Source organism: Bolinopsis microptera, chromosome 7 (assembly GCF_026151205.1).
Source record: "Bolinopsis microptera isolate Bmic1 chromosome 7, MBARI_Bmic_1.0, whole genome shotgun sequence".
In the NCBI taxonomy this organism is placed as follows: Eukaryota; Metazoa; Ctenophora; class Tentaculata; order Lobata; family Bolinopsidae; genus Bolinopsis; species Bolinopsis microptera.
Genome location: NC_087078.1, coordinates 670,780 through 686,790, shown reverse-complemented (window position 1 = coordinate 686,790; position 16,011 = coordinate 670,780). Strand labels below are relative to the sequence as shown.

The 16,011-nt window shown below is 36.7% G+C and overlaps 4 protein-coding genes across 4 annotated transcripts; 3 read left to right on the top strand and 1 right to left on the bottom strand.

Moving 5' to 3' along the window:
* Nucleotides 1-2,688: 2,688 nt before the first annotated feature.
* LOC134818071 (integumentary mucin C.1-like) lies at nucleotides 2,689-4,474 on the bottom strand. Its single transcript, XM_063827485.1, is given in 6 exon segments — nucleotides 2,689-2,857; nucleotides 2,859-3,202; nucleotides 3,205-3,368; nucleotides 3,371-3,708; nucleotides 3,710-3,740; nucleotides 4,456-4,474. Coding segments are annotated over 6 exon segments (1,065 nt in total).
* A 2,776-nt stretch (nucleotides 4,475-7,250) lies between these two features.
* LOC134818807 (gastrula zinc finger protein xLCGF3.1-like) lies at nucleotides 7,251-9,137 on the top strand. The gene is given in 3 exon segments (XM_063828459.1): nucleotides 7,251-7,747; nucleotides 7,749-8,667; nucleotides 9,058-9,137. Coding segments are annotated over 2 exon segments (1,029 nt in total). The 5' UTR covers nucleotides 7,251-7,543; the 3' UTR covers nucleotides 8,574-8,667; nucleotides 9,058-9,137.
* Nucleotides 9,138-10,108: 971 nt separating this feature from the next.
* On the top strand, nucleotides 10,109-11,550 carry LOC134818621 (zinc finger protein 300-like). Its single transcript, XM_063828261.1, has one exon. The coding sequence runs from the start codon at nucleotides 10,199-10,201 to the stop codon at nucleotides 11,498-11,500; it is 1,302 nt and encodes a 433-aa protein (XP_063684331.1). The 5' UTR covers nucleotides 10,109-10,198; the 3' UTR covers nucleotides 11,501-11,550.
* Nucleotides 11,551-14,982: 3,432 nt separating this feature from the next.
* LOC134818069 (endonuclease 8-like 1) lies at nucleotides 14,983-15,742 on the top strand. Its single transcript, XM_063827483.1, is given in 2 exon segments — nucleotides 14,983-15,612; nucleotides 15,615-15,742. Coding segments are annotated over 2 exon segments (657 nt in total). The 5' UTR covers nucleotides 14,983-15,083.
* The last annotated feature ends 269 nt before the right edge of the window (nucleotides 15,743-16,011 follow it).

Genomic DNA, 16,011 nt, shown 5'->3' with positions numbered 1-16,011 from the left:
CTCAATGTTAACACCAAATCTCCAAAACTAAGCAATTTAAAGTCTTTCTTTGCAATGAGGTATGATGATTGCATGCCTATTGGATTTGATGGTAATGTTAACTTATCTTTACTGCAACTCATGCCTAACCTAAAAGAATTAGATTTGTCGTTTAACTGCGACCTTGATGAAAATCCCCTCTTATTGAGATCTGTCGCAGCAATGTGTCCCTTGATTGAAGTTCTGAAGCTGTGCGGTGCAAACATTAGGGATGTCAGATCCTTGAAGCCCTTGGAGAACTTGTTCTTCCTTAAAGAGTTGTCCCTTTTCAATGCATGTTGCAATTACGAAACACCCGATTGGAGCATATTTGACCACGTGACCTTTGCAAGAGAAGTAGCTCCTCTTCTCACCGCTCTTACTCTCCTGAATCTAGAAAACACAGATATCAAAGATGCTCAAATATTTTCCCTCGTAAGGAACTGTCCAACCCTCACTTTTCTGGAGACAAACCTTGGAAAGTGCGATGGAAGTTTCATTGAAAAGTGTCGTAGTATCAGCCGAGCAAGTCCAGTGACAGTTGCTACAACGGAAGGTGAGGGAGATATAAACGGTAAATTTAGAGATGCTTTGAAACGATGTCCCAAATTCTTGACTGTTAAGCTGGATTATATGTTTCAAATTGAGCTGAAAGCGTGGTACAATGGTTACTAACCGCTCACGGACCAAGTGTTAACCATGGTAACCAGGGTAGTAACCACGGTTACCTCAACTCTATTAAGAGATGGTGATCTTCTATGATATTATGAACAATTGATCAAGGTGTTGTGTTTAGATTTGTGGACTCACCTTTTAAAAACTTAATCAATACAATTGTATACATATTTTTAACTTTGTAAGCTTATATACTTTTGATTACTGAAGGTGAGCTTATCTTCAATTTGCATCCCTTTTTATTTGCATGCTCAAATATCAAATGAATTATTAAGAGGGAGCTTTTTAAACATTTTGTTAAAATATTTATTATTTCAAATATTTACAATTCATATTTTCGCTACATTTGCATGCTTATTATTATAGTGGTTGCATGGAATGTTGTATTTTTAATTATTTTTTTAATTATTTCTAAATGTTTCGGACAACCATCTTAGTAATGTATTAAATTATATAACGATCTAACGAGAAGAGGTCTTATCTCAATGATAAATTATTCATACCTTAACAATACTCAATTATATAAATTATTATGATTGTAATGAAGTTTGCAATTATATTAGATAACTTTATTGTACATCGACACGTTGACTTAATATATTCGAATATATTTTACAAAATAAATTTCTTATTTATATTATGTTATTTGCATTTTTGCTTGTAAACATAATTTATAATTATTTAATGAGAACCTCAGATTGCTTTTTAATACTAATGTTAAATATTTTTTTTATATAATTTGGTATAATAGGTATCACATATTAAGTGGATGGGCTGCTACTGTTGTTGCACTTGTATTTATATTATTTGATATGTTAGAATTGGCTATCCAGTATCCATGGTCATGGGTGCTTTTGATTTATAAATTCGCATTTTATCTATTGTTTATTTATATTTATTCATGAATTTCAAACCCTTTTTTCGAAGGTTACTTTTTATTTGACTACAATAAACAATTTGCTGTGAGTTCAAAGACATAATTATACTGAGAATTAAGCTTCCTTAGTCAAAGCACTGAACTGAGAGCATAAGTCTAGTAGATAATCTTAAAATATGTTTAACTCTTGAAGGCAGATTCCAACTAAAAACACGATGTTTTACCGCTGCTGTCATTACAATTCAAAAACTAAATGTTCAACTAAAAATGCAGCTTTGTACTTCTGACTAATCACAAGTAAATCTAAATACGCTGTGTTACAATAACCAATTAACCATGTGCATCTCACTTCCCAGGATATGACCGAACGTGTGAGGAGATCAGGGAGGCAAACTGCTGCAACTAAATTCTTTGTTCCGCATTTTGACCAGAGTTATGATTCCCCCATACCGCAGAAACAAACTGAGAGCAAGGAGACTGGTAGTATATCTGAGGAACCAAAAGAATTGAAGGAGAAGAAGAGAGGAGTGAATGCTAATATTTCAACTGATTCAGCAACCAAGAAACAGAAGATTGACGTTTTTGAGTTGGAGAGCGATGAGGAAATTGAGGGCCGGGAGAATTTAAAATCTTTAGTCAATAAAAATGGGGCGGGTCCTTCGAATTATAAACCAAAGTCTGAGAAGACTGGCGCTGGTTCAAAGAGGAAGGCTTCCACAACAGAACCCAAAAAAAGGAAAACTAAATTAGAGAAAATAAACTTACAATTGAAATCGCTAGGTATAGAGCCTCACGAAGATAACGGAAATTGTACAAGAGCTGCTATATACCGTGGTCACATCAAACTAACAGGCCAGCTATCCGATCTAGATCAGGTAATTCTCTCTGGTACCCTGGAGTGCGGTCACAATTGTAACGCAACATTAAGAGACCTTTTGGAGCAGCCTGACTATGCTGGAATGGATTACGAAAATGGAATGGAGGATATTACTGTTATTTGTGACAAAAATAATGACATTGACCAGTGTGGAGAAGGTAGAACGTATGTAACTAATATGTGCACTGGTGATCCATATTTCGACAGTGGAAAGTTCCACAACCACTGTAACAAATGCAAGCTATTTGGGAAGTGTATTGGTGATTATAGGGATAGACATTGTGACAGATGTGGTAATCATTTCTGGGCTGGGTCTGGAGGCCAGTTTGGATGTGAAGAGTGTGGTGGTAGTGATGGTAGTGGTAGTGGAAGTGGAGGTGATGGTAGTGGTAGTAGAGGTGATGACTGTGTCCTGATGTAGAAGTGAGAGGTGTGATGGTAGTGGTAGTGGTAGTGGTGGTAATGGTAGTAGTAGTGGAGGTGATGGTAGTAGTAGTGGAGGTGATGGTAGTGGTAGTGGAGGTGATGGTAGTGGTAGTGGTAGTGGAGGTGATGGTAGTGGTAGTAGTAGTGGAGGTGATGGTAGTGGTAGTGGAGGTGATGGTAGTGGTAGTGGAGGTGATGGTAGTGGTAGTGGTAGTGGTAGTGGAGGTGATGGTAGTGGTAGTGGTAGTGGAGGTGATGGTAGTGGTAGTGGTAGTGGAGGTGATGGTAGTGGTAGTGGAGGTGATGGTAGTGGTAGTGGAGGTGATGGTAGTGGTAGTGCTGTAGTGGTAGTGATGGTAGTGGAGGTGATGGTAGTGGTAGTGGAGGTGATGGTAGTGGTAATGGTAGTGGAGGTGATGGTAGTGGTAGTGGAGGTGATGGTAGTGGTAGTGGAGGTGATGGTAGTGTTAGTGGAGGTGATGGTAGTGGTAGTGGAGGTGATGGTATAGTAGTGGTAGTGGTAGTGGAGGTGATGGTAGTGGTAGTGGTAGTGGAGGTGATGGTAGTGGTAGTGGAGGTGATGGTAGTGGTAGTGGAGGTGATGGTAGTGGTAGTGGAGGTGATGGTAGTGGTAGTGGTAGTGGAGGTGATGGTAGTGGTAGTGGTAGTGGAGGTGATGGTAGTGGTAGTGGAGGTGATGGTAGTGGTAGTGGTAGTGGAGGTGATGGTAGTGGTAGTGGAGGTGATGGTAGTGGTAGTGGAGGTGATGGTAGTGGTAGTGGAGGTGATGGTAGTGGTAGTGGAGGTGATGGTAGTGGTAGTGGAGGTGATGGTAGTGGTAGTGGTACTGGAGATGATGACTGTGTCCTGATGTAGAATGGTGTACCTCTATATTGGTAATATATAATTTGTTTGAGAATTTTAATACTCAAGGTGGATATTATTTTATGCCACCACTGCATTTTGTATTCTTAACCAATTATCATGCATTATCAGTTCTTGGGTATTCAATAACAATAATTGTAACTCAAGAGTCATGATGTGATTGGAATTTTTATAATTTTTATAATTTTTAATTTTAGCGATATTGAGTGATGCAAGCTGTTGGTATATTTTACATAGTAGTATTGATAGTATCATAGTGTACTGTTCTCCAGCATTGTTTTAAACGTTTTTAAGTTCAAATCAACATTATTAATATTATGACTATAATATTTTCAAATTAATTTATTTCTATTATTTTAATGTTTTCTATAGAACTTTAGTTCTTTAATACAAAAGTATTTAAATGCATTCACAACAGAAACAATAAGTTTATTTCTATTTCGTTGGACTGTTCATTTCCAAATTTTAATTTTATTATACAACTTGTTGTTTTTCTGCTAGCACGTTACAAATCTACTACTTTAACTAAATTTAGTTAGGTATGCTGAATGAACTGATTGGGCAATCAGTGTTGATCAGATAATGTCTTCTTGAAATTCTCGACCGCATTATATAATATACTATCACATGCTGGACTTGATGAAATGTTTATAGCAATTTATAAACAAATATATGGCCCAGATATATATTTACCCACCATTATTTTTACCCGCCATAATATCTCCCGCCATAAATAAACGAGCTAAGTTTTATTAATGTGATGTGGTCAGTGGTTTCATCAACTTTATTTCTTATTGTTTGTGCAGATCTACTTTACTGTATTGTTTTCAGGATAATATGAACACTGTGTTGGTTGACCTTGGAATCAATCCGAAAGAGTTGACAGCAGACAAGAGTTCCAATACAAATAGTGAGCTAGATAATCATGAACAGGAATCATATCCACCAGTATTACCAGCTGGTAAACCTAAGAAAATAAACAAGAAGGTTAATAAAATCAACGAACAACTAAAAGCACTAGGTGTGGAACCTGACAAACGTAAAGGAAACTGTGCGCGCGCTGCGATCTACCGTGGACATATCCTGCTGACTGACCATCCTTCTGATCTGGATCAAGTAGTTGTCAAAGGGAAACTAGACTGTGGTGATCTTGTCGAGGTGACACTCCGTGATCTGCTAAAACAGCCAGATTACGGTGGATCAGACTATGCGGATCTTGAATACGCCACAGTGGAGTGTAAAGAATGCACTGGAGGATACCGAACATACGTTAGTAGAATCTGCAGTCGGGAAGCTTACTTTAACAACGGTAAGTCCCATAACCACTGTACTGACTGCAAGGTGTTTGGCGAGTGTATTGATGACTACGAGCGGTTTCATTGTGATTGTTGTGGTGAACACTACTTTGGGTATGAGTCAGATGAATGCCAGTGTCAGGATAGTGACGACGATGTTATGGTGAAGCTAGCGAAAGATTCTCGTAAAAGAGACAACTGCTATGAATAGACTATAAACAAATACTGTAATAACCAACTATAATAACTATAATTAACTATAGCAGTTATAGAACTAGACTTTACCTTACTTGAAGGATTATGTTTATAGGATACTTACTGTTAGACCATACATAACAGTTTTAAATTCGTATTATATAAATTATATAAAGTATAGCTGTTAATTTATCTTCGCATTCACAGTGGTGTAAGATTATCTTGACAAGGGGAAAATGTTTTTTAACTTTTTAAACTATTTATTTCGCTATGTTACGTTTTTATTTTCTCTTTTATACAAGTTTCGGTTTTTAGTATTTGTATTATTGTCACTTAATCTATATTTCATTACTAATTATTGACATATTGTTTCAAGAGTGATGTGGCTCTTACTATGTGTTGGTTCAGCCGAATTAATTATTAAGTTATTATATTTAATCAGGTTTATTTTTCTAGATTAGTTAGTTGTCATCCGGCCACACAATAAGCAACTTATATTGCAGTACCATTTATCAATTAGTATATCAAAATATTTCATTGTAATTTTGCATGGATGGAATGTAACGTTTGATTTATATATAAAATAATTAATTGAATTTGCAAATTTAAAGAATCACTTCTTTATCCTCCAATATATAATACAAATTCTTGTTTGTCTGATTTCTTATGTGATTCCTAATTTAAATGCAATAATCACAGAACGATTTGAAAACCTTTAATAATCTTAATATTTTACTAATTTCAGTACAGTTTGAATAAATTTGCACATTTTCAGAAAATGAATACTGAGCCAAAAAATACCAAGGTTCAGGAAATAGAGGAGCTATTAAAAGCTCTTGGACATGAGCCAATGGGGGATGGTGACGGTAATTGTGCACGAGCAGCAATATACAACGGGCACATCAAACTGACCGGTAAGCCATCCGACCTTGACCAAGTCATTATTTCTGGTACACTAGATTGTGGGCACTTTTGTAAAGCAACGCTAGGGGACTTGTTGGATCAGCCTGACTTGGCAGGTGGAGACTTCCTTGATATGGCAAATATATCAGTGTACTGTGACAAATACATATTATGTGATGATATAGGAGAATCAGACTGTTTCCCAGGCGGATCCTATGTCACCGGGATCTGTTCTGGTAACCCAACTTTCGACAGTGGACAGTTTCATAACCATTGTAACAGATGTGCCATTTGTAAAAACTTTGGCACGTGTATTGGTGATTTCAGAATGAGACACTGTGGACATTGTGGTAAGTATTATTGGCCAGGTGAAGAGTATGACTGAGAATGCCATTGTTCAGATCTAGTGAATGTAATCAATGCTAAGATTGCTGTGTTTCTTGAAACAGGGGATAGGGGAAGCCTTAATTAACTTATTATTCGATTTAAATATAAAGTTTGCAGAAATGGGAGAATTTATTATCAGCGATACTGAATAAAGTGAAGGATTGCTTTAGTTACATTCTGTCATTATATATAATATGATTCAAACTGAACCATCTTTTAACAAATATTAAATCTTTGCGGAATTGTGTGCATACAACTTCTACTGATAGTTTAGTTTACTGATAGTTGGATAATATCCGGTTGGAAGAGACAAGGACAAGTGAAATAAGGAAGTTAGAAGTAAGGGCAAATTTTCGGCGTCAACGCCATCTTGTCACTTGTCCTTGTCTCTTCCAACCGGATATTGTCCAGCTATCAGTATTTCAATCATGAGACTAATAAACAGCGAACTACTCCGTAATTTGAGATAGTTTAGTTTATTGATTGGGAAATGATAACTATGATATGCTCATTTAAAAAATTTGTTAGACTGTTCAAATCTTATTATAATATATTTGAATTGTTAATTTGATTTTGATATTATTTTTTCTGTACTTCCAAAGTCTTATTTTGACTTTGTAATTTTATTTGAATTTAAACATGACGTTACGGTATACTGTAGATAATATTGTAAGTTCCACTTTTATTTTCTAACCAGTTCTCATCCAACTTTAGGTCCCTAGCCAACAAGGAGAAGATTTTAAAGAAATGTCAGCTGCTAAGCAGGGTGTGAAGAAGCTTTGTAACTGTTCAACATGTGACTATTCATGTCGCAGCCTAACTCACTTGAGGGCCCATATGCTATCACACAGTGGTGCTCGTTCCTTTACTTGTGAGCAGTGTGGGTTTAAAACAAAGTCTCTGCGATTATTAAAGAATCACACAAAAAGCCACTCTGATGAAAAACCATTTTCGTGTGACGTGTGTGACTATCGTGCAAAAAGATCTGGAGCTCTTAAAACGCATATGACTATTCATAGTGCAGATCGTCCCTTCTTATGTGATTATTGTGGCTTCAAAACCAAAACTAGGTATCTATTAAAAAATCATTTGAAAAGCCACTCTGATGAAAAACCATTTTCGTGTGATAAGTGTGACTATCAGACCACATTTTCTGGATCTCTTAAAACGCATATGACTATTCACGGCGCAGATCGTCCCTTCTTATGCTGATCATTGTGGCTTCAAAACCAAAACTAGGTATCTATTAAAAAATCATTTGAAAAGCCACTCTGATGAAAAACCATTTTCGTGTGATACGTGTGATTTTCGGGCTAAACTTCGGGGCACTTTGGCCACACATCGAAGAATGCACACTGAAGAAAAACCTTATAAATGTAACCTCTGCGATTATCAAGGTAGGCAGCATCATCATCTTAAGGACCATATGCATACTCATACTGGGCAAAGACGGCTTAAACCCTTTCATTGTCTCGAATGTGACTTTAAAACAACTACCGCACACATGTTGGGAATTCACATGCTTACACACACCGGTGAGAAACCATTCCAATGTGAAAAATGTGACTATTCAACAAAGACAAAAAGTGCCTTGAAGAGTCACGGTCGCATACACTCTGCAGAAAAACCTTACAAATGTTACTTGTGTGATTATTCTGCTAAACATAAACGGTCAGTTACCACACATATACGTACCCATCACACTTTTGATCGGATTTATAAATGTGATTTGTGTGATTATTCTTCAACGCAGTCAACTCCATTACAAGTTCACAAGCGGACTCACACCGGTGAGAGACCATATCCTTGCTCTCACTGTGACTACAGAGCAGCTACAAAATCAAATTTAATTTATCATGTGAGAACCCGTCATACTGTGTCAGCAGAAAAGCTGTTTAATTGTGAATACTGTGATTACAGTGGACCTTTTGAAAAGAACCTCACAGTACATGTCAATAAAATTCACAAGGACCCTCACAGAAACGGTCCTCGTGTGATCAGTGCGGCTTCAAAACTAGAACTTTTAGATAACTAAGAAGTCATTTGGAAACTCAGATGATAAAAAGTCTTATTCTGAGGATTTGCAATAAAGAGAAGTAGTAGGTATCAGTGTAAATGTGTGAGTTCCAGTACTCTAGGATCCCACAGGAATCCAGTAGCCATTTTGAGGTCCAGAGAATTTGACTCTTGGATAAGTTCAATATGATACTAAGTTATCATAATCACGAACTGGGGAAATTCTGAATAGTGGTAAACATGCCGAAAACGACCACGCCCTTTTTTTTTGATTTTTCGAAAATTCAAGATTTTGAAATTTCACCCTAGGGTAGACTTGTGGGGTACCAAAAGAAGCGTATTGACTCCCTGAACTAGGAAAATAATATATCAGAACTCCCAGATGAATGACAGCATCGGAAATGGCGAAAATGGCGAAATCCGGTGGCGAAAACAGTTGGTTTTTAACATCACTTTAAACTAGGCTTGTGGGGTACCAAAAGAAGCGTATCGAGCCCCTCGAGTTCCAGTGCAGACAGCTTAATTATTTTAAACTTCACACAAATTGCCACACGCTAACCTAACCCTTTCAATGTTGAATGTGTAGCTTAAATTCGACAACAACTAATCTTTGCTTGAGCCGACACAGTGTAAATGAGTTTACACTGTGTAGAACTTAAGGGGTCGTTCAAATATAACGTAATCAGCCGAGGGGGGAGGGGGGGGGGGCCGTTGGGTTGTTTGTTGATTCCGTAATAAACTTTTGTTTTTTTACCCTCTAGATTAATAACAATTTTACAATATTTTATTTCAAATTCCTCTCAATTTCACTCTTGATAGTGATAAAATTTAGAAATTGACTGGATATCCAACTAAAGTAAGTAGTTTGAAAACTGCTTGGCCGAATATCATAACAATGATTTCGACTCATCATAATAGCATGATCAGGGTAGCATGAAACGTAGAGAAAGGTACTTTCTAGGGAAAAAATTCAAAAAAGGGGGGGGGGGGGGGGGGGGGGGGGGGGGCAGGGGGGGGGGGGGGGGGGCAGGGGGGGGGGGGGTCAGGCCATGATTACGTTATATTGCTTCAGGAGAGGGGGCCGGGGGTGGGTGGGGTGGGTATTGATGACGGTCGATTACGGATGGGAGAGGGGGGCAAAAATTGGTAAAATATTGATTACATAATATGTGAACGACCCCTAAACAGCTATTATAAAACATTTTATTTAACATTTTAGAAATAGTCACTATTTTTGATTTTTTTAAGAAAGTATTCTTTCCATCTGCCTACTTGTTCGTCCGAACAAAAAATTATCTAAAGAAAATTGAATCAGACCCCCTAGAGGATGAAAATAGTATGAATGTGAAAATTGAGCCGGTTTGGACTAAAGCTGGTAGCCAGAATTTAAATAATATCAAACTAGAACTAGAACATCAAGTACATTTTTAAAGATTCTATTATTGAAACGAGATTAGCCAAGTTTAAGATACCTACTAACATTTTGAATGTAAGTAGTAGATAGAATGATTATTATGTTATACCAGAAGTTTATCATAATCATAATCCTCCCTCTTTTCTGGATGTAGATTGCTAACATTTGAACTTATTCTAGGTTTATGACATAAGAGTTGTGTGAAAGAATAAAGAAAGATACCAGCGATAATGGACAGTGCTGATAGTGAATCTGTTCAACAGTGTAACCACATCAAAACAGAGATAAAAACAGAGATAAAGACTGAGATAAAGACTGAGATAAAAACAGAGATAAAGACTGAGATAAAAACAGAGATAAAAACAGAGATAAAGACTGAGATAAAAACAGAGATAAAGACTGAGGAAGAAGAGTTACAAGGTAACATAGGGGGCTTTCTGTATCCTCAATATGAAGGGTATTTTTTGGAGCACATAAAGGAGGAACCTTGTTCGTCACTCGATATAAAGCAGCATGATGAAAACAACTATAATCCAGCAAAAATACAAGAGAGAACATATCAACCACCACCCAATAATACTGATCATCCAGACAGTGCACAGTTAACTCAGCAGATATCTGATAAAGAGGAATGGGCACCTTGTGCCAATGTTCTTGGTGACTCTCTTGAGTGTCAGAAACCCCCAACTAATGTCAGGAGATTCAAATGCAGTGCTTGCTTTTATGCTACAAATATAAAATCAAATCTTACCATCCATCAACGTATACATACTGGCGACAAACCGTTCAAATGTTCAGATTGTGACTATGCTACTGCTAGGAAATCAAAGCTTACCGTCCATCAACGTACACATACTGGTGACAGACCATTCAAATGTGTAGATTGTGACTATGCTGCTGCTCAGAAATCATCTCTTACGATCCATCAACGTACACATACTGGCGACAAACCATTTAAATGTTTAGATTGTGACTATGCTGCTGTTAGGAAATCATATCTCATCATCCACCAAAGGAATCATACTGGTGACAAACCATTTAAATGTTTAGATTGTGACTATGCTGCTGCATCGAAATCATATCTCATCATCCACCAAAGGAATCATACTAGCGACAAACCGTTTAAATGTGTAGATTGTGATTATGCTACTACTGCAAAATCATCGCTTAAAACTCATCAAAGGAAACATACTGGTGACAAACCGTTCAAATGTTCAGATTGTGACTATGCTACTGCCAAGAAATCATCTCTGACCATGCATCAACGTACACATACTGGTGACAAACCGTTCAAATGTTCAGATTGTGACTATGCTGCTGCTCAAAAATCAGATCTAATCATCCACCAAAGGAAACATACTGGCAGCAAACCGTTCAGATGTGTAGATTGTGATTATGCTACTAGTTCAAAATCATCGCTTAAAACCCACCAAAGGAAACATACTGGCGACAAACCATTTAAATGTTTGGATTGTTATCATGCTGCTACCTGTATAGACTCTTTCCAAACTCATAAAAAAACTCATTATTAGAGATCTTATTCAGATGAAAACCCATGATAGTTCTTATATTATTGATAGGCATCAAATCTTAAGGGGGGGGGGGGGGGGGGGGGGGGGGGGGGGGGTGGGGGGGGGGGTCTTCATAAAACTTGTCTCAAAATGTACACTATTTTAAAACGAAAATGTCTCTCAATGTACAGTGCTGTATGACTAAGGGGTCGTTCACATATTACATAATCATTTTTTTGGAACATTTTTACCCCCCCCCCCCCCCCCCCCCCCCCCGTAATCAGTTTTTAATCAGTTTTTAATCAGTTTTTAGCTATTGTGTCAAAATTACACTAGCGTAATCATTCGGAAACCCCCCCCCCCCTCAGCTGATTACATAATATGCGAACAACCCCTAACAGTAGTTAGTCACAGAAATATATGACCTTTAATATTCATAATATATAATTGTTCAACTTTGAAATCAAATGATAGTTCCATTTCTAATGAACATCGTATGCTACAATTTCTATGTTTGCTTGCTTGTGCTTGAATATTATTTAAATTTAATTTATCCTCTTGATCAAATTTGGACCTGATCTTTCAAAGTTTAAAAACATATATCTATTTATATGTTAATTGGTTGACGTATCTATTACAGCTACATGATATAATCATCATTATATTATTTCAATAATATTAATGACCCACAAAGTTATCTATTAATCATGTTACTTAAAGGTTACTTGTTTTTGTAGCTTTATTCCGTGAACAATTTCATATACGTAACTCAGTATTTGATAATTGAAATCACCACTAGACTTATGACATTCTGTTGATGATGTTAATAAATTACCTGAAGCACTTGATTTCAACTTGTTCTCAATATTTCACTCTCTGAATCTACCATTCAGATCATGTCCTGGCACAATGCCCGAAGGTCCTGAACAAAGCAGCTACCTTTCTTAACCACATTGCCTCCCAACACATCTTTCAGAAGGTTCGCCCTCTCAAGGAGCCAAGTTATCTGAAAGATGAGGTTAGCAATTATGAAACACGTTATTTAAAATTTTAGAAATAGTCCTTATTTTTGATTTTTTTGGGAAAGTATTTTTTTTCTTCTGCCAACTTGTTCGTCAGAATAAAAAATGATCTAAAGAAAATTAAATCAGTTAAGCTGGTTGCTAGAATTTAAATAATATCAAACTAGAACTAGAACATCAAGTGAATTTTTAAAGGTTCTATATATTATTGAAACAAGATTAGCCAAGTTTAAGATACCTACTAACATTTTGAATGTTATGATATGATAGAATGATTATTTCATACTGAAATTATCGACAGTTATATCTATTGTTTGTTATATTTGACATCAGAAGTTTATCAGTAATAATAATTATAATGGTTTGTCTCATTTTAAAAATGTACCGTTTTAGTCTACTTTAAATAGCATCACAATCCTCCCTATTTTCGGGATATAGATTGCTAACATTTGAACTAATTCTAGGGTTATGACATTAGAGTTGTGTAAAAGAATAAAGAAAGATACCAGCGATATGGACAGTGCTGATAGGGAATCAGTTCAACAAGGTAACCACATCAAAACAGAGTTAAAAACAGAGATAAAAACAGAGATAAAAACAGAGATTAAGACTGAGATAAAAACAGAGATAAAAACAGAGACAAAGACTGAGGAAGAAGAGTTACAAGGTTACATAGGGGGCTTTCTGTATCCTCAATATGAAGGGTATTTTTTAGAGCACATAAAGGAGGAACCTTGTTCGTCGCTCGATATAAAGCAGCATGATGAAAACAATTATAATCCAGTAAAAATACAAGAGAGAACATATCAACCACCACCCAACAATACTGATCATCCAGACACTGCACGGTTAACTCAGCAGATATCTGATAAAGAGGAATGGGCACCTTGTGCCAATGTTCTTGTTACCTCTCTTGAGTGTCAGAAACCCCCAACTAATGTTAAGAGATTCAAATGCACAGTTTGCGTTTATGCTACTAATATAAAAGCAAATCTTACCACCCACCAAAGGAAACATACTGGTGACAAACCATTCAAATGTTTAGAATGTGACTATGCTGCTGCGCAGAAATCAGCTCTAATCATCCACCAAAGGAAACATACTGGTGACAAACCATTTAAATGTTTAGATTGTGAATATGCTACTGCTAGGAAATCAGATCTCATCATCCACCAAAGGAAACATACTGGTGACAAACCATTTAAATGTTTAGATTGTGACTATGCTGCTGCTAGGAAATCAGAACTCATCATCCACCAAAGGAAACATACTGGCGACAAACCATTCAAATGTTTAGATTGTGACTATGCTACTGCTAGGAAATCAAATCTTACTATCCATCAATGTTCACATACTGGCGACAAACCGTTCAAATGTTCAGATTGTGACTATTCTACTACTTCAAAATCATCTCTTAAAACCCACCAAAGGAAACATACCGGTGATAAACCATTTAAATGTTTAGATTGTGACTATGTTACTGCCAAGAAATCAAATCTCATCATCCACCAAAGGAAACATACTGGTGACAAACCATTTAAATGTTTAAATTGTGACTATGCTACTGATAGGAAATCAAATCTTACTATCCATCAATGTTCACATACTGGTGACAAACCGTTCAAATGTTCAGATTGTGACTATGCTACAGCTCAGAAATCAGATCTCGTCACCCACCAAAGGAAACATACTGGTGACAAACCATTTAAATGTTTAAATTGTGACTATGCTACTGCTAAGAAACCAAATCTTACGATCCACCAAAGGAAACATACTGGTTACAAACCATTCAAATGTGTAGATTGTGACTAAGCTATGCTGCTGCTCAGAAATCATCTCTGACCATGCATCAACGTACACATACTGGCGACAAACCTTTCAAATGTTCAGATTGTGACTATGTTACTGCTAAGAAACCAAATCTTACGATCCACCAAAGGAAACATACTGGCGACCAACCATTCAAATGTGTGGGGGGGGGGATCTTCATAAAAATTGTCTCAAAATGTTCACTATTATAAAACGAAAATGTCTCTCAAAATACGGTGCTCGGTGCTCTATGACTAACAGTGGTTAGTCACAGCAAGATATGACCTTCAATATACATAATATCTAATTGTTCAACTTCGAAATCAAATGATAGTTCCATTTCTAATGAACATCGTATGCTATAATTTTTATGTTTGCTTGCTTGTGCTTGAATATTATTTAAATTTAAATTTATTCTTTTGATCAAATTTGGGTGATATTTCAAAAGTTTAAAAACATATATCTATTTATACCGTTAATTGGTTGACGTATCTATTACTACATGATATAATCATCATTATATTATTTCAATAATATTAATGACCCACAAATTTATCTATTGATGATGTTCCTTATTTTTAAAGGTTACCTGTTTTTGTAGCTTTATTCCGTTAACAATTTCATATACGTAACTCAGTATTTGATAATTGAAATCACCACTAGACTTATGACATTCTGTTGATGATGTTAATAAATTACCTGAAGCACTTGATTTCAACTTGTACTCAATATTTCACTCACTGAATCTACCATTCAGTTCATGTCCTGGCACAATGCCCGAAGGTCCTGAACTCTACAAAGCAGCTACCTTTCTCAACCACATTGCCTCCCAACACATCTTTAAGAAGGTCCGCCCTCTCAAGGAGCCAAGTCACAAACACCCTCTTATTCCATGGACTAAACCAAGTTTCTCTCTTGCTGGGGAGGCACGAGGTAAGGAAATCAGGATTACTTTCACAGAGTTATCTCTGAAGGATGAGGTTAAAAATGATAAGTTTTTTCCGGAAACTTTAAACATTCTTCTGACTTTTGGCATGGCCGGTAGATTTGCCATGACAAAGACAGGGGAGACTAGGAAACACTCGCTGTTAATGTTTGATACAACAGATGATCAAACATTCTCTTTTGTTGATACTCGTCACTTTGGAAGGTGGATACTGACTGACGAGTGGTCTCCCCAAACAAAGCGTGGCCCTAGCATTATAACTGAATACCAACTGTTCCGGAAATATTTGTTATCACTGCTTGATAAACCAGTATTTGATAAGCCAATATGTGAGGTAATGTTGAATCAGCGGTATTTCACCTCAGAGCTGAAATCCTTTACCGTCTAGACATAGACCCCTATTTTTCAGCTAGATCAGTTCTTGAGAATCTGCCAGAAGTTTCGTGTAACAACAACCCTTCGGAATTCAGATTCAATTCCATTTAGGGTTAGACGGGTTCCTACTAGAAGTAGGTAGTTTGAAAGCTGCTTGGTCGGATATCATAACAATGGTTTCGGCTCATCATGATAGCATGATCAGGGTAGCATGAAACGAAGAGAAAGGTGTTTTCTAGGGGAAAAAAATTTCAAAAGGGGAGGGGGGGGGTCAGGCCAAGATTTCGTAATATTGCTTCAGGAGGGGGGAGGGGGTGGGTCTTGATTACAGTTGATTATGAATGGGGGAGGGGGTTAAAAATTGGGAAAATATTAATTAC

Bases quoted from the DNA above. Each gene is read 5' to 3' on its own strand.
- LOC134818621 (XM_063828261.1), top strand. From the start codon at position 10,199: ATGGACAGTGCTGATAGTGAATCTGTTCAACAGTGTAACCACATCAAA.